This window comes from Vipera ursinii (genome assembly GCF_947247035.1).
Source record: "Vipera ursinii genome assembly, chromosome: 11".
NCBI classification, from domain to species: Eukaryota; Metazoa; Chordata; class Lepidosauria; order Squamata; family Viperidae; genus Vipera; species Vipera ursinii.
The window spans coordinates 20917838-20936183 of record NC_139524.1 but is presented as its reverse complement, the minus strand read 5'-3'; the positions used below and the strand labels follow the sequence as shown (position 1 = coordinate 20936183).

General features: G+C 46.3%; 1 protein-coding gene across 1 annotated transcript in view; it reads left to right on the top strand.

Moving 5' to 3' along the window:
* UNC13C (unc-13 homolog C) overlaps positions 1 to 18346 on the top strand; it is a gene marked incomplete at its 5' end in the record, with an annotated part of 50662 nt that overhangs the window by 18107 nt on the left and 14209 nt on the right. Inside the window, 13 exons of the mRNA XM_083371759.1 lie at positions 1908 to 2049; positions 8931 to 9100; positions 9295 to 9410; positions 9950 to 10113; positions 11684 to 11834; positions 12754 to 12822; positions 13432 to 13521; positions 13736 to 13864; positions 15126 to 15259; positions 15624 to 15709; positions 16399 to 16525; positions 17200 to 17296; positions 17777 to 17920. Of these exons, the coding sequence (XP_083227885.1) occupies positions 1908 to 2049; positions 8931 to 9100; positions 9295 to 9410; positions 9950 to 10113; positions 11684 to 11834; positions 12754 to 12822; positions 13432 to 13521; positions 13736 to 13864; positions 15126 to 15259; positions 15624 to 15709; positions 16399 to 16525; positions 17200 to 17296; positions 17777 to 17920 (1619 nt within the window). The remainder of the gene's footprint in view (positions 1 to 1907; positions 2050 to 8930; positions 9101 to 9294; positions 9411 to 9949; positions 10114 to 11683; positions 11835 to 12753; positions 12823 to 13431; positions 13522 to 13735; positions 13865 to 15125; positions 15260 to 15623; positions 15710 to 16398; positions 16526 to 17199; positions 17297 to 17776; positions 17921 to 18346) is intronic.

Here is an 18346-nt window from a genome sequence, read left to right as displayed (position 1 = left end):
TACACAAAAGAATACTGTGGAAATGAACGTATTCTATTATGATACCATAATAATAACAATTTTAGGAAGAGCCTCAAGTAGAGTGTAATGGATTTTGGTTGTGGGATGGATGAATCTGGCATGAAGATGGACAAAGCCCAGGAGGGTCTCGCAGCCAAAACTGGGAGAAGGGAAACCTGTCTGTTTCTTGGATTTACAGAAGATTCCACTTCTTTTGTTCCATGGAATCATATCATTGGAAGGGATCTAATGGCTGCCCAACCAGGGATAACTTTTCACTAGTAAAATCAAAGTATCCAGCAGGGAAGACAAACCAGAGCATCAGCTAATTGCCATGGAGCCCTTCATCTTGGAGCAGGCCTGGGTCTCAAGAACTTTGTAGGCAGGGGAGGAAATGTGTCCTGGAGATGAACTCTCTCTTATTCTGGCCAAGCTCCAGGACTTGCTAAGAAGGAACAGACCCTGAAAAGCAAAATCAGCTGCCAGCTTTATCAGACAAACCAGACAGGAAACAGCCAGATAAGTGAGTTCTACTTTGCTGTAAATCTACATTGGCAGAATCTTGCAAGTCTGGAAGTACAATTCTCCTGCCCTCACTTTTACAGCCTCAGAACGTAAGAGAGAATCCCTTCTGCTGTGGACTGCTCTGCCTCTTGTCTGGCCCGTTGGTGCCCGCTCTGCCAAGGTCATTCCAACTTGCTACTCCATCACAGACTATTTAGGCTGCAGGGCCTTGGCTCATCTGCTTGGATGAAATGATGATCTTGATAAAAAGTGGCACTTTTTCTCCAGGACACTATGGGAAAGAGCAGACCCGGAGCCCGCAAAATAAAAAACTAAAAGCCTGCCCAGCTGGTCTCATAATAATAATAATAATAATAATAAGTTGGAAGGGACCTTGGAGGTCATCTAGTCCAACCCCCATCTCATTAGCTGGGGAGTCTCTTTCAGCTGCTGTTCACCGGGCTCCCTTCCTGCTCCAGGTTGACTGTTTGTTGAGCAGTTTAACCAATCCTGATCTTCCCAATTCAAGCGGATCTTGGGGGAGTGGGACATGGTGAGCCAACACTTCTCTGAGAGGGCATCCAATCAGCTCACTGTCCTGCAGGGACTGTTCAAAATGTGGCTGCCCGGCAGTGCCTGGATGCTGTAAATAATACAGGCAAAATTAATACTAGAAATTGAGAGGAAGGGAGAGACAGGTGGGGGCTGTGGTGCAGCTCTAGCTTTCAGTGGCCTCAGCTTGCTGCTGGCTGAGCAATTTGCTTTGTTAAGAATTGTGATGGAAGAAGCAGCTGACAAGTATTTATATTTATAGCAGCATAAGCACACACCAGCTAGCATAACTTCTGATATCTGTAATGGGAGAGTTTTCAGTGGGGCTTGCAAATTGGAGAAACGGGATCTGGAATTTGTGCCTTGCCCCAGGGCAGATCGTGCCATTTCCTCCTGAGAGTGAGTTATTTGAAGGGTTTACTGGGATATGAGGGGGAGAAAATATCCTGTAGCTTTGACATATCCCACCTTCCAGAGGGACAAGGGAGGATTTTCCAACTGAAGGCTTTCTGCTGATAATAATCCACCCCACCTGGAGAGAGCTGGACTAGTGGGATGTGGGTGAAGAGGCACAATTCCTTTTCTTGTACCTCTTGTTTTGACCTCTGCCTTCTCTCACTGACTTTCAACTGGTCTCTTTGACCTGGCAGCTGCTCTGGGGTCTCCATCGGAAGGTCTCTGTCTATTGCTTGACTTTTCCCTAGTGAGATTGATCAGGCAGAGGGTCTGGGACCTTTGGGATGCAAAGCTTGTGCTCTCGCCCCCCCCCCCACCCATTGCATCCAGGAGCATCATAGGTTGGGGCCAATCCTGATGTGCCAGTCGGATTCAGCTGTTTCTCGTTCTTACAGTGCTTTGTGCCCAAGGCTTGCAAGCAAAAGACAAAACTGGCTCCAGTGATCCATACGTTACTGTGCAAATTGGCAAAACGAAAAGGAGAACAAGGACTATCTTTGGAAACTTGAATCCAACATGGGATGAAAAGTTTTATTTGTGAGTACTAAAAATAAGGGATTTCTGTGTTCTTGTTTGCTACCATTATTGATGGTGTATATTTGCATGTTTAGCACTTGGGCAGTACAAAAAGCCTTGGTCTTTCTCATTCAGCTGAGTTACAGTCAAAATATTGTTTCTTCTTCTTCTTCAAAGGTCACAATAATCAAGGAGCTGTGCACATTCTAATTTTGGAGAATGGGAACATAGGTTCTTCTGCCTCTTCCATCTTTTCATTCCCTGGCCAGGAAAACGGTCAAGCTTGGTAGACTAGAAAACACAGCTCATTTGAAGCTGATACTGATTATTTTTCTTCTTTATTAGACATAAAATGCAATTGTGATACATATAGTCATAGCTTCATCTGCAACATCAGTAGCTCTACCAGCCACTGAGTGTCTCTACAGTTTTAGTTTAATTTAAGGAGAAGGACAATCTCACTATAGCATGGTGGTTATCCAGGATGGTTGTGTGTAGACTGTGTTTTAGATTGCTTTTTCTCTGAATAGACGGAATGTTTCTGCAGAAAGGGCCACCTAGGACTCAGCTAGAAGAGAGGGCCTAGTGGGGGTCTCCCTGCAGCTGGGCACCAATTGACTCCTGGAGGAGATCCTGCGCTGCCTTATTTCTCCATGGTCTGGCAAGTCTTAGGAAACAGAGGGAGGTTTTGTCCTGCAGTCATTCTGGGTGCCCTCAAGATCAGTTGGGACAGTGACCCAGTACAACCCCCATTGCAGGTGCTTCAGAGCAGTGGTTGGCTTCCCTGCAATGCTGCCCCTCTCTTAGCTGGCGGTGATATTTTACTGACTCTCAGTGGGTTTTGGCTGTCTGTCTGTCCCGGAGCTCCCATATGGCACCAGTAACAGTTTCCACCCCACTGGCTGTTCACTCTAAAATAGACAAATAATTGTTAATTATCTCAAATAACACAAACAGTGGTGCTTTTGAAGTCCATGAATTACTCTTTCCACCAATACATTTATTCTGAGCTAATTGTGTTAGCTCTCCCTCCTCCCCCCACCCCCCAAATCAGGAAATTGGTGGAAGCAGGAGAGTTGTGAAACCAAGCTTTGAGGGAACATATGCTGCATCTCTGCTTCACATAAACAGCTTTCCTTGGGAAAAAACCTTTCTGTGTGTTACAGCAGAAATTGGCAGTGCATCATGCCAGCCTTGTAGCAGCATGTTTTCAGCCTTTAAAAACAAAGTGACAGCATTTGGTTGATGTAATTGACATACATGCACCCGTTCATAAACAAAGATTAAAAGCAGCCAGATAATTCAGCTAAAGCTTTGAGAAAAGGGGGGGGGGGGGAGACCAGAGAGGGTATTCAGAATGCATTTCTCCTAGTTGGAGAGGGAGATAGACTTAGCCATGGAAGAAAAAAGGAGCAAATAAGCCCCAGTATTCATCCTGAAGATACACTGTTGAATAATGGAAGAGTAGGATCATCTTTGAGAACTTAATTGAGAATAAGCTCCAGTGAATATTGGGGAACTTATGCTGAGATTAGTGGAAAATGTTGAGAGCTCCCTGACCAAATTGTTGCTCTTTAATTATAAAATATATGAGTGATGATTTCTGCAGAAGGGATTTGGGCCTATTCACTGTGAAGTCAAAGAGGTGGTGGACAGGATAGTTTTTCCCTTGAAATGTTGCTGAAGAATCCAAAGAGGAATCAATGCTGCATTCAAAAGACTGCCCTGGGTGTTCCTATTTGCCTGCAGTACGAACCCAGAGCAATAGAAAGCCTTCCTTTCTCTCTGCATGGCAGAGAACTGCCCCGTAGTGCTCAAGAAAGAAAATCCCAGTTCTCTGAATTGGCTTTAAGCAATGTTGTGTACACAGATCATCGCTTTCTTTCCCTCTTTCCTTCCTCCTTCCCTCCCAAGTGATGCTTGCCATCCATTAGCGGCTGTTCTGGGCATTAACTGTTTCTGATGAAAAAGATTTCTAAAAGCCAGGGGTAAAAAGAGGCCTCGTGGCATCCTGGTGGTCTTCCACATGGCCTCTTGGCACTTGGGAACCCCCTTGAAAGTTGCCCACTATTGAAAGAAGCGAGGTTGCCAGTATTAATCCTGGCTTTTGGAGAATTCTGAATGGGGATTCTCTGAATTGGTTCGAAAGGGAATCATGCAAACTAATCAAAGGTGATCATTTCCAGCCAATCTCTCAGAGGGTAGGAATCACTTTTTCCCTTCCAAATCAGCTGAAGAGTGTTGTGTGGTTGTGCCTTGCCTGAGCCCTGGCAGTTGTGACAGATGATTTGTGCCACCCATTGCTTAGACTGTCTCCTCCTGGGCTAAGATTCTATCCAGGCTGGCAGGAGAGCACAGAAATGACAAAACAGATCCTCGGCAGGCACTTGTGTGCCTTGGGTGGCAGTCTGTTGACTGCAGGAAAATCAGTGGCTCTAACTTTCAGGATTTAATGCTAGATCCTCTGTAAACCAGCGAGGATTCCCTTTGAGACATGCTGAAATATGAGAGGGGCTCTTCCACCAGTTTTGATTGCTGTGGGAGAAAAGACACTGGTTCTAAAACAGTTATTTCAGCTACTGTTGTGGGCTTTAAATTCATAATGGTGATGTCATTCAACTGTAACATCTCTCAGTGTATTCATGATTTATGAGAGATTAAAGTAAATGGCCAAGGATTTAGAATGTACAGCTTTCTGATTACAAGTATGGATTTATTTTACATTATGCAAATTGTATCTTTGATCCTGCTTGCTCTTCAAATAATGGTATGTTTGTTTTGAAAGAATTGTGGCTATTGTATTGAGAAAAATATTCTGTCAATCTAGCTTTTTTAACCTTTGATCCTTCTTTCATCCCTATTTCATCCTTTTTTAATCTAATGGCATATGTGTTTGAATATGCAACCCATGGAATCATGCAGTTGGGAGGGATCTTAGAGGCAATCCAGCTCACCCCATACTCAGTGTGGGAGCCACAAGAGCCTCTCTAACAGATGAGCCTCTGCCCTATGTTTGAAGCTCTCAAGGGAAAAGTTATCACTTCACATGGCAGGCGTTCAACTGACTGAATTCTGGTTTGGTAGAAAAGGCAAATGTTACCAGCAAGTGAAGCATCCTAGTGAAGATGTTGCTTCTTTTGTGTTCCACATCCAGCTAAGGATGAAAGTGAAAGAAAATGGGCTCAGAACCCTCCTTGGTGTGTATTGATTGGTCTCCTTTTCATGAATGAATGAATGAATGAATGAATCTTTATTGTCAAAGTATAACTATGTATACATTGAGATTAGCTGAGCTTCCCTTTGTGCTCCCACCCCCCCAACACACAGTGACAACAAACCCTCCATCTTACTACACTGGTGGGGCAGATCTCTTTTTAAACCCTGGGAACTGCTACTCCAAACCTCTTCTACATACTGTTGATGCCTCGGATGTTGATACTCTGGAGACCCTAAGTGGAAGCATCTTTTGGAAGGAATCTGAGTTGTCCAGATCTTTTTAAATGATGGGGCTGGTGGGACTCCAGTGTCTCAGTGGTAAGGAAAGAGGAAGATCTCTGTGGGTAATTTGAACCTGCTTCTCACTGTAGCTTGAGGGCAATTGATGGTCCTCTAGAATTCACTTATTCACTTCTTCTAAATATAGTGGAAAGTTGGTACTGGGCACATGAGCTTCCAAAAATAAACCAGTGGGGGGGGGGAAGCAAGGTATTGAAGTGGAAAGGAAATATTCTCCATTCCCACAGAATAGGACTATCCAAACTGGCAAGCTGGTCAGGCTCTTTTTTGTTTCCCAGGGTTTTTTTTAAAGATCTTTGACATTTCTAGAATTCCCAATAAGAAGTGCCTGGTGTGTGCGTGTGTGTGTGTGTGTGTGTGTGTGTGTGTGTGTGTGTCCCCTCATGTTCTGCACCGAGGGATTGCAGCATGACTTACTTCCACGTAGCAACCCTGGAGCATCTGCCCCAACGCCAGTGGACTGCAGAGCTTACCTCTTCTGCTAGAGCTACTCTGTCCAAATGGCAAGCCCGCCTTTTGCTTTTATCTCCGGTGACTACTTTCTATCAGCAGAACCTGCATAGGCATCTTCTTGTCGTCTCAGTCTTCTGGAGTTCTGGATGAAATCTATCTTTGTATAAATGTGACACAGCCTTCAGGAGTCCAGGCTTTCCATGGTAGCCATTTGTAGGTCAGGGCAAAAAAAAGGAGAGGAACAAGGCATTGGCAGAAATGGGGCAGCCAAAATAATCCTGGAATCCAGTGAGGAACTGGAGTAGAGGCAGTTATAATGTATCTGAAAAATCTCAGGTGCCACTGTGCTCCTTTGCAAGGACTGCAGATCTCAAGGCCTGAGTGAAGGGCCCCTCGGAGCCACAGGCTTCATGCCCCTGTGTCCAGTTCCATTGGCCTGGCTGGCGTAAAGCAGGTTAGGCTAGTGGGGATTGCCCAAACCCCATTCAAAGGGGAGATCCTACTACAATTTAATAACTATTAATGCACAGAATGATCTGCAAGTGCTTTGTTGTGCCTTCATGCTGTCTTGCGCACTCATTTGGACTGCCGTTCAGCTCAGTCATAATCGGCTTAGTGATAGATGGGAGATGCGTAAGCGGCTGCTGGCAGAGTCATAAAAGTGTGTTAAATGAAATGGATCAACAAATGCAAACAGCTGCAGGGTCTGTGAACTGATGTTATTTCCTTCCCTAGGAATTGGTAAAATATCATGTTCACTGAGATTTCTTCCTTTCCAAAGGCCGTATCTATTTCTAATCCAGGGTTGGCAGAATAGATGACGGTGGGCAGGAAAGGTATTCAGAGAAGAAGCACAGGGCAGGTGGAGCTGTTCCTTGTTTGAGGAATGAGAGGGGTGGGAAGGTTGAGGTTTCAGGGTAACACATGCAGCAAAATTAAATCCAACTCAGTCCAGTGTATGGTATGTTGAAATGTAATGCTAGTAACACAAAGCAGAGTGGCTTCTGTGAACGGGTTGCTCAGGCAGGGAGGTGAAAGGGTTTAAAAGCTGAAATTCTCAAGGCTGGATGGAAGGAAATGCTCCTTTTCATAACCCCCCCCCCCCGCAGTCTCTTACCTCCAATGCAATCTCCAAACAAAGCCTGAACCTGAGGCGATGGGCAGAGCCTGGATTTTGAATGGTTGGGAGCCAGAACAAGCCCTCTCTGGTAAAACACCAAAGGAGTAGAAGCTCTTAATGATTCCACTCAGCAAGCTGCAGAGAGCCAAGCGTCCCACCGGACATGTGGCAAGCTGGGTCTTCCAGAAAATTTGAGTGGTTCATTTTAGCAGCTGTTTGTTTGGTGTCTTGTGCCATGTGGGGTGGGTGGGGGGAAGTCTCAAATAAGCAAGTTGGTTCTTTTGGAAAGGGAGCTGTTCCCCCCCACACACACACACACTGTCTTCTCAAAAATTGGTAAATGAATTTGTTTCCTGTTGAAGCCTCGAATCAAAACAGTAAGGCTGCTGCCTGGTGTGCTTAGCAGAGTGAGAGTTCCCTCCCCATTTGGCTGTAGCTCCCCCTAGAACAGTATTCAGCCAGATATGGTAGAAATGCAGTCTTTTCTTCTTCAATTATTCATTGTGCGGAACAATTGATTGTGCAAAAATGCTGCTAATCCTGGAAAAAGGTAGCAGCACCAGCGCTCTGAGGGATAAATCCATTTAGGAGCTTGGCCCTTGGATAGCATCCGTGAGACAGGTGCAGCACAAAGAGGCCCTGAGGCAAAGGGTTCCAGGACAGACCAGCAGCTGGTCAACAAGGACTCTGTTCTCCCAGAACTTCACAAGGCTGATGTCCAGACCAGCATTTCAATACAGAAACCTTTGAGGGTCCAGGCAGAGAGGGTCCCCGGAATTCCTCTTTGTGTGTGTGTGTGTGTGTGTGTGTGTGTGTGAGAGAGAGAGAGAGAGAGAGAGAGAGAGAGAGAGAGAGAGAGAGAGAGAGAGAGAGAGAGAGAGAGAGAGAGAGAGAGAGAGAGAGAGAGAGAGAGAGAGATGCTTTCACTTCTCCTTCTCAGGCCTAGGCGTTGAAAATTCCACCACCTCTTCATCTGGAGAGCCATGCCTGGGGCTACAGAAGACATGTGGTTGTTGGAAGACCAGAGGTCTAATTAATGATAAGTGGCTGGAAAGAACCACAGTAATGGAGTTATTTATGCAGTGACCTAGATTTGTTCTCTGAATGTTTTGGGTGAGACAGGACATACATTACTTTCCACAAATAAGCAAAGGCAAATTCTTTCCCCTAAGAGATCAAGAGTTAAACCCAAAGACATTTGCATTTTGCTCCAATTAGCTCCTTTGGATTTATTGCTCCAGATGCTGAGTCAGAAAATGCAAGGAAGGAGGGAGGGTGACTGGGAGGGAGGGTGTTTGCTGCTTTCTGTCAGCCCAGCCCAGCCCACCTCTCTCTTTGGGATTCCAGTCATAGGCTTTCCAAACCCGATAGGCTGGCTCTGGTTTTCTCTCGCCATGTGTCCCCCAAATTTTCCTGTGTTTAGAAAGCCTCATGCAGTAGTTGCAGTAGTTGCTTGTCACGCCCAGTCAACGTTGTGAGATGGGTTGAGTGTCTCGAAAGCTTGAACTCAAAGACTTGCTGTGCCAGGCCCTTCCTGGGATGTTGTGACTTCTTGCCCAAGATTACACAGGTCCTTCCTGGCCCCAGGCAAAAGGGAGCTAGCGGACTTGTGGTCCAGTGAGTTTGGAAACCCAGCACTTGTCTGTCCTGGCCCTGGTTGGTGATGCCCTCAGCCTGGGTTGACCATGGTGCTGGTTGTCCATGGGAACTCCTTAACAAAGGTAAAGAAGTGGTAGGGTCCAGATTCTCAGGGAGCAGGGGAAGGGGATCCTTCTTGGCCAGCCCCTGAACTTTCCCTGCCTTTCCTTTGCAGTGAATGCCACAATTCCACAGACAGAATAAAAGTCAGAGTTTGGGATGAAGATGATGATATTAAGTCACGAGTGAAGCAGCATTTCAAAAAAGAATCGGATGACTTTTTGGGACAAACTATCATCGATGTCAGAACTCTGAGTGGGGAAATGGATGTCTGGTACAATCTGGGTAGGTGATTCCTGTCTCTGAAAGGAATCCAGCCTTTTTCTCATAGCACCCACAACATCTGGGCAGACCCTTTTTCTGGAATTCTAGAGAGCCACGCTATTCCCTGACCCCAGAACCTGCCTCAGGGCACTTTACTTTCTTCTCTTCCTGGTCTTTGTGACAGCCAACATATCTCTTTTCTTCTTGTTTGCTAGATAAGCGCACTGATAAATCTGCCGTTTCTGGGGCCATTCGGCTGAAACTCAATGTTGAAATCAAAGGGGAAGAGAAGGTCGCTCCGTATCACATGCAGTACACCTGCTTACATGAAGTATGTGGTAGGAATGGTTTTCAGCACATTCCCTTCAGCACATCCCCATAGACAGCCCTTGCAGTTATATTCCATTGGCAGCTGGTGAAAATGAGTTGGGTCACCCTTCTGTGGGTTATAGCCTCCACCTGATAGGTAAGGGGAGGAAGGAGCATCCCAGCTAGGTATGGAGAAGTGCTGGGGTAAAGTATGGCCGGCTGAGCCTCACTGCAAGGCCAAGGGGCCAAAGCCCTGGGCCAGCACCCCAGCAAAGCCCAGGGTGAGCTGAAGAGATGAGCCCTTCCCTTTCTTGAAGGAGGGCCTCCTGCAAGCATTCTTGGCTGTCCCTTGTCTGGGGTGGCTGTGCTATTGCTGCCATTGGGCAGACATTGCAAGGACGGTTGGAAACTGGAGTGCTTTCCCCCAAGTGCGCAGGATAAGAATCGGGGGTGCCCAGCAACAAAAGAAAATGAAAACTTAAGCGTAACGTAATTCTATCTTCTCTGATAGTAGCCAGAAGTTGAGATTTCTGGTTGAAATGAAAAATGTGCTTCTTTCAGAGCCTCTTCCACTACTTGACTGAGGTGAAAGCAGGTGGAGCTATTCAGATCCCAGCAGTCAGAGGAGAGGATGCCTGGAAAGTCTACTTTGATGATGCTGCACAAGAGATTGTGGATGAATTTGCTATGCGCTACGGAGTTGAAAACATCTACCAAGCAATGACGCAAGTAGCATCCCATCTTCAATCAGTGGGCTGGTGGATTGCCTCCAGGGGTTTCCAAAGGCTTCTCTTTACTGAGAGCAGCTGACTACTTCAGTCTGCCTTAGGTTCCAACAGAGGCTGAGAAAATCTTGGTTTGGAAGTCCCTAGCACAAGAGTGCACAGCCTGCCCAGTCACAGTGGGACTCTGCAGATATGAAAATGCAGATTTCTCTCTTTCCCCTGATCCTCAGCTGCTTCCTTTAGGCCAAACTGTCCAGAATCCCAGATTCTGGGATTCTGAGGATCCCAGATTCTCAGTGGCCCAGTGCAGAGGACAACACTATCCAAGCTAGGGCATGAGGCAGCATTCAAAGTGTGAAGGTGTCGTGTGTGTGTGTGTGTGTGTGTGTGTGTGTGTGTGTGTGTGTGTGATCGAGTCTGCAAGAGTATGGCACCTTGTCAGCTGCTCACTTTAGCAAGGCCATAATGCTGCCAGCTGGAAAGATCAGGTGGAAGCTTGCGCTGAGAATATCCACTTGACAGGGAGATGTGCAGAGAAGGAAGCAGGCATCTACTAACCCTAACAAGCCTAAAGTAACCTCTCATACAGTTCAAGGGAGATGTCCTGCTCCTTCACATGAATTGGCCAATATTACCTAGCCTGAGCCAGACCTCTCTATCGAGCTCATTTACAGAGCTCTCGGTACTTTAATGGAGTGAGTGTGGCTGTTCACATTTAGAAGTAGACAAGAAGGCAGCACTGAAATTCCAGTTCATCATCCTCATCTTCTTCAAGAAGATGATATGGAAACAGTTGAGGTTTCTTGGTGGTTCTCAACATGTAGGTATTTATGATGTCCACACACAGCCTAAATTGTCGGAATTTCAGGGAGACCAGCAAGGCAAAGAAGTCTGCCTGCCTCCATTTTGAAAAATGGTTTTGACACACCAAATTATTTTATTTCAGTCTTGAAGCCCAGGTTCTGAGCGACACCCTTTTAGCTGTGCCCAGGAGAAAGATAAAGCTTGTTGCAAAGGCTTTATCATTTTAAATCATTATTCTGGTTATACTAATGAATTTCTTCAATGCAGCCAAGCCCCTCCTAATCAGCGCTTCCACCAAGGACATTGGCTGACTGCAGAAGGCAGTTTACCCAAAGGGAACCTTTGTTACGGTTTAGCCTTTGAATGCTGGTGCTAGGCAGCATTTACAGTCTTTGATCCCAAGATGAGAAAGAGAGACACATCCTGCCCAATGCTGTGCTTGTGAATGGATTTCTCTTGGGTGCTCAATGGCTGAAAGGCAGATTTAGGCAGACCTGCTGCTCTGGGGGATACCAGCTGACCCCAGGATGGGTCTGCAGTCTGCTTGAGGACCATCCTCTGGCAAGGTTCTACTCAGAGAACAAGCAGGTCTTGATCCAAAGACTTGCATGGGAGAACTTTTGAGAGCCAGGAGTAAGAACAAAATCAGACAGCTCGACAGAAAGCTGTGTTTCTACAGGCCTGGGGTACTTAAACCCTTTGGTCTTACTGCCAAGAGATACCTGGCCCCTCTGGATAGCATCCCCCTCCCTGGTTTGTCTTTCAGGCACTTCTCTTGCCTGTCTTCCAAATACATGTGCCCTGGTGTTCCAGCTGTTATGAGCACTTTGCTAGCCAACATCAATGCTTTCTATGCTCACACCACAGCCACCACCAGCGTCTCTGCTTCTGATCGATTCGCTGCCACTAACTTTGGGGTAAGTGCGATTTTCCTCTACTGCTCCTCACAGTCAGTATTCCGGTTTATGAATACAGTAACGTTTCTTTTCCCCCCAAGCTCTAACATTAATTAAAAACTCATAGAAAACAGTCATAAGTGTTCATCCATGAGAATAAAACAAATCCATTAAAACACATCCTTTTACTAAGATCAGTTCAGTTAACCCTAAAGGATTCAGTCCCGCTTCCTGGTCTGAAGAAGGCCCCTTCCAGTGCCTTGCAGAAGTGCTACGATGAAGCTGTGCATTATCTTTTTGAGGGACAAATGCTTTTCCTTTAGTGTTGTTTATATATTTTAGCAAGCATTTTTCTTTTTGCAATGTTTCTTCTTTGGCTCCATTGCTGTCCCTGCTCAGGACTGCCAGGCTGAGCCCTGCTCACATGCTTCTCAAATCTCTGTCCTACAGACTATCCCCCAGTTGAGATCCCCTGATCGGGAATATATTCCTTTTGGTTCTTGCCTTCTCTAGCATGGCATGCCGAGTGCTGAAGAGGCACTTTTCCTCTGAAGGACAACCTTTTAACCAAAGCCTGAAGGCAGCTGCGGCTTTAGGAAGTACTTACTTCAGCCTGGCCATTGGGTGGGGAAAATATGATGCATCCATCTGAGCTTTCCTGGAGGCCCACTGTTGCTCCCGACTTTGACTACTGACTTGGGATTTTGTTTCTCCAACCACAACCAATTATAGCCAGCAAACTAGTTTCCACAAAAGAGGCTGGCATAGCAAGGAAGATGGCGCTTCTCAGTGAAATTGGGGCAGGTGTTCACATCGGTCGTTTCCCAGGCCAGTTTTTCCTGGGGATAGCAGGATAGAATTCACCCTCTTGGGAGCTCCTAGTCAGTGGGCCACCACTATAGCCCTCTGCTCCTGACAACTCCATGTGTTTGCCATGCAGAGAGAAAAGTTCATCAAACTCCTGGATCAGTTGCACAATTCCTTGAGGATTGATCTCTCTAAGTACAGGGTAGGTATGCTTTCCTTCTTCCAGAGCACATGGGTATTTCTGCACAGAAGGCTGGAGCCTCTCCCCACTCTCTGGAGAACCAGCCCTTTTGATCGCAGCCTAGCTCAGGCAGACGGCTGCCCCGTGATGGAGTAGCTGGTGGGCCAAGTCACGCTGTTGACAGTCTGTCTTCCACTCTGCAGCTGTGGGAAAGCACCAATTAGTCATGGCATCTGAGAGACTTGAACTCTTAGCTCGCCATTTCCCTCTCTTCAGGGAGAAAGCAGAAAGCTGGTTATGGGGAGGAAGATGATTTTGGGGAATAGTCTGACTCAGCCCAGTCTGGCTGACTTGTATAGGACCTATGGGGGCACTGGAAGCTATGTGCCCCCCTTTCATGGGAAGGTTGCAGGCTTGGGCTAAAGCCTTGATTAGCTGTGCCAGCTGAGAAGGAGGGGAACTGTAATGGGGCACTGGATTGGGATGTCTTGGCTTTTATCCAGAAGTGTGGGTAGAAGCCTAGGGCAGCTCTTCCACCCACTGCTGATGGGCAAGCTGGGCTTCTCCCGCTGGCTAAAGGGGCTGCCTGCCATACAGGCTTTTACCTTTGTTGGTTCTGCTCACCTACAGGATAATTTTCCTGCCAGCAATCCTGAGAGGCTTCAGGACCTAAAATCAACTGTTGATCTCCTGACAAGCATTGCATTTTTCCGCCTGAAAGTAAGTTCAGCTCCCTCCTAGACGTTTCCATACCAGTCCACAACATTTCCAGATTTTTTTTTATGTTGGCCTTAAATTTTGAATAAAGCCAGTGGAAGGGAAGGGAACCATCTCCTTGCTGCTGGAGACCTCCCACGTCTGGTAAGTTGCCAAAACTGTAATTGCTGCAAACAGTGGAGAAGCCTGTAAGTCAGTTCTGTGTCTCCCTGTCTAGGTTCTAGAGCTGCCGAGTCCTCCTCGAGCCAGCACTGTTGTGAAGGACTGTGTCCGGGCCTGCTTGGATTCCACGTACAGATATATATTTGATAACTGCCATGACCTGTATGCTCAGTTAATAGACCAGGTGAGTGCCTTCTCCTCGCCTTTTCTGCTCAAGAATCATCAGGTGTGCTTAGAGGGAAGTTGGCTCCTGTTCTCCCTTTACAGCAGTTTTAAAGAGCACAGAAAACAGGAGATTGGCAACTAAATTATCCATACTGGAAGACCAAGGAGTGGGGGAGTATTAAATTTCTCCTAAGGTCCTGGTTAGTCTATTGAACTCTAATGGTCTTGGTGGTTCTTTGGTTGGGGTGTTTACCACTAGATTGTTTGGCAGCTCTCAGACTGGCACTCTGACAAATCGGCCATCAATAAACAGACAGACATAAACAAAATCTACATGCAAGGGAAATGGGTGGGGAAGAAATATGAAATATAAATAAATAAATAAATACTGTGCAAAAGAGACAATAAAGACGCCAGAAAGGAACAAAAACTCCAAAACCCTTCAACACCTAGATGAGCATAGATTGACACCTAGTTTGACATCAGACCAACAATCAAGAAGTAAAGAAAACCTCAGTTCAGGAACTGCCAAATAAACAGCCTGACCAAAGAACCACCGACACTACGAGAGCAAGCCAGTACAATATTTTATTGTACAAAATTATATCGATGTGGTTGCTGAGAGGCAACATGGACTTGATGGTGCATAACCAGCCAGGAAAAAGGGACGCGGTGGCTCAGTGGGTTAGGACGCTGAGCTTGTCGATCAGAAGGTCGGCAGTTTGGCGGGTCGAATCCCGAGTGCCGCGTAACAGAGTGAGCGCCTGTTACTCGTCCCAGCTTCTGCCAACCTAGCAGTTCGAAAGCACGTAAAAATGCAAGTAGAAAAATAGGGACCACTACGGTGGGAAGGTAACAGCGTTCCGTGCGCATTTGGCGTCTAGTCATGCCGGCCACATGACCACGGAGACGTCCTCGGACAAGCGCTGGCTCTTCGGCTTTGAAACGGAGATGAGCACCGGCCCCTAGAGTCGGAAACGACTAGCACGCATGTGCGGGGGAACCTTTACCTTTACCTTTAACCAGCCAGGAACAGCTCTGTAACAAAAACAAAGCCCAGCTGGGCAACTTCCTCGCCTAAGAGGAGAACTCTGCCTCAAGAGGAAGCTTCTGAGCAGACACAAAGTACTTTTGCAGAGATCCTTCTGAGGCCTCGAGAGGTGGTGGAGGAGGAGGAGGAGTTGCCAAGAATAGCAATCCTGGAAAGTCTTTTCTGCGGGGCTGCTTATCATTGGAAATGAAAAACTCAGATGCAGCATTTTCCCCATTTTGGCCAACAGGGTAAGAAGCAAGATATTCCTCGGGAGGAACAAGGTCCAACAATTAAGAATCTGGATTTCTGGACCCAGCTCATTACCCTAATGATCACAATCATTGATGAAGACGGAGCTACCTACACTCCTGTCCTGAACCAGTAAGGCGAGAAAGCCCAACATTCTTGAGCTAAGATCCCTCACCTCCCTTCCCACTTGCCTCCGACTTCATATTGCAAGCCAAGGCTTTTCTGCAACTCACTCCAGTGTATTGGGAGACCCTCAGAATACAGTAGTGCTCCTTTATTGTCAGGTTAGGTCAGGTCCTTTCTTCATGGTTGCCAAAGGGGCCTTGGAGTCACTTTTTGGGCTCCCCTCCTTTGGCCCAGCAAAACATCCCCGGTTTCTCCTCTCTGCCCAAGTTGACTTAAGATCCCAGACTTTCAAGCTGGGAAGCATCAAGGAGCCAGAAAGGGTTGCTCTACTGCTGGAAGAGCTGATTGCACCCTGCTTCGTTTCTTGCAGGTTCCCTCAGGAGCTGAACATGGGCAAAGTCAGCGCAGAGGTCATGTGGGTCCTCTTTGCTCAGGATATGAAATTTGCTCTGGAAGGTAAGGGGAGCAGAGGTTGCAACTTCAGGGTGTGCTTTTGGGGCAGGAAGAGGGACGATTCCACTCAGCCCCAATCACTTCCCTTTCTGGGAAGAGTCTTTGAAGATGCTTGGCTTTCCCTCCAAAAACTATTGTTGTAACAGGAAGTGGAAGGGGATGATAGGGAACCAGACAATGTGGTCAGTATTAGGTTTCAGATGAAGCAAAATGCCCACCTAAGGAAATGTATCTTCCATGCCTGGCAATAGGTCTGGTTAGGAGAAGAGAGGTTGACTACAACTTGCAGCTTCTGAAAACCTCATAAAACTTGGATTCAGGTTTTTTGCCATACTTGACAAGAACTTTGGTCACCAAAGAGATGAAGGGCAGTTTGATCACAATCTACTCAAAAGGAGGATGGATTGAGCACTTCTGAAAGCAAAATGTAGAATCCTTGGCTAGCTCTCTCTATTCATCATGTGCAGCTCTTGCCGAGCCGGTGGATTACAGCTGGGGAAGAGGAATGTCGCAGAACGTTCTGTTGTCTTGGGCAGTGGCTGGCTTACTCAGGCTATTAAATTAAGCAGCTGTCAGTTGTGAAAGTCCAGTATGATTTATTTTTCTGGAGCCAAAATGTGTGCCAGAAGACCACAATCTTATTTATGGCTGCAGCTTTATTCAATCTTTGTATTGTCTTGTGTCCATTACAGAGCATGAAAAGCATAGGCTATGCAAGAGCACAGACTATATGAATTTACACTTCAAAGTGAAATGGTTTTATAATGAATATGTGCAAGAGCTTCCTTCATTCAGAGACACGGTGCCTGAATACTCTCTGTAAGTGAGGTGGGGATGGGGGTTGCATGGGGAAAGGGACGGCTGGACCAAGCTTTCATTTGCAAATTGAATGCAGACTATTTTCAATCTTTGTCCAGCTTAGTCTTGAAACTGGAGCCTCTTAAAGCTGGGCGGCATTTAGAACTCAAAGAAGGCCAACCCTTTTCTTGACTCCTCATTTCCCACAAAAATGCCAGGGAGAAATGATGGCTTATTTTTCCATCATTGCAATGAACAGAAGGTACTTTGGAGAGATTCTACAAGGGAAGAGGGCAGCAGACCAGGTGATCAATCCAGCCCTCACTGTTGCAGGAGGCAGAAGGCAGGTTCCCAGCCTTCACTTGTGCGTGGCATTTCCTTTTTCAGACCATTTCCCCCCAAAATGTAAGGTGCAGTTTCTTTCTGTGACCATTTACATAACAATTGAAATAGCTACTAAACTAACCTGATTTCTGCTCCCATTTGCAAAAGAAGTTCTCTTATCTATGTGCCATCATGGTGGACAGGGGCAAGATTTTATGTTTAAGAGAAGACACATCCATTTACACCAGCAATGGATTTACACCAATCCATTTTACTCTGAGTGTACACTCCTAATGTGAATTTAATGGAATCTGATTTTAAGAGAAAAGAGTACCTGGAAAACCCACCCACATGTGTGTGTCCACTCCTAGGTGGTTTGAGCCATTTGTCATGCAGTGGCTAGACGAAAATGAGGATGTCTCCATGGAATTCCTCCACGGCGCATTGGGAAGGGACAAGAAAGATGGGGTGAGCAGCAGCAAGAAGTGAAGGCCAAAACCTCCATCACCCTAACCCCTGCTAGATGTTGCCAGCCCTTTTCACATAAAAAGGGAGCAGAGAGCTAGAACGATCAGGAGCTGTGGCCCCATCCCAACCAAGGGAAGGGAGCTGCTCTTGTATCATTATACGTCCCCAAGCAGGAGGATCCATTGGGTGGCACTGCATTGTAGCCTCTCTAAGTGATAGACTTTGGGATTACTTCTAGGGCCCTCTTTCTTCAAATCCAGTCCTGCAAGACTACTGTCCTGAAGCAACAGCACAGAATAGAATAGAATAGAATAGAATAGAATAGAATAGAATAGAATAGAATAGAATAGAATAGAATAGAATAGAAGCTGGAAGGGACCTTGGAGGTCTTCTAGTCCAGTCCCCCACTCAAGCAGGAGAAAAGGTAGCTCCTCACGCCAGGCTTCTCACAGCATGTGTTGTTTCTTCTTGTCCCTGCAGTTCCAGCCCACCTCAGACCATGCACTCTTCTCTTGCTCAGTGGTGGATGTCTTCACACAGCTCAACCAGAGCTTTGAGATCATAAAGAAGCTGGAATGTCCTAATCCTGCAGCACTTTCTCATCTTATGAGAAAATTTGCAAAGGTGGGTGCTCTTGTGTTGCATTGTTGCCTTTGTAGTGGAGCCTGAGCTGCATGTGAGGGCAGATCACCACAGAATAAAATGGATGTCCTGCCTTGAGACTTTTTTGCTTTTTGTCCCATCAAAGGGTACTTCATCTTTCTCTGTGGCATATCAAAATAAATCTCAAGGCAAAAAGGATGTTCTCTAAGCTAGTTGTGATCTGTCTAGAAAACTAGGAACCCATAGGTTACATAAGGAATGCTCGGGGACTTCAAGAGAAGAAGTCAAAGATACCAGCTTGACTGAACTCCCATTGAGATTCAGCAGCAAGGTAATCTCTCTGAATCCGTCCAGGCACAGAAAGCCGTGGGGTTTTAATGTGGTTTCCATTGAAACCAGGTTGTTCTGTTGGAAGAGAAATAAGATAACCTAGAATACGAGAGGAAA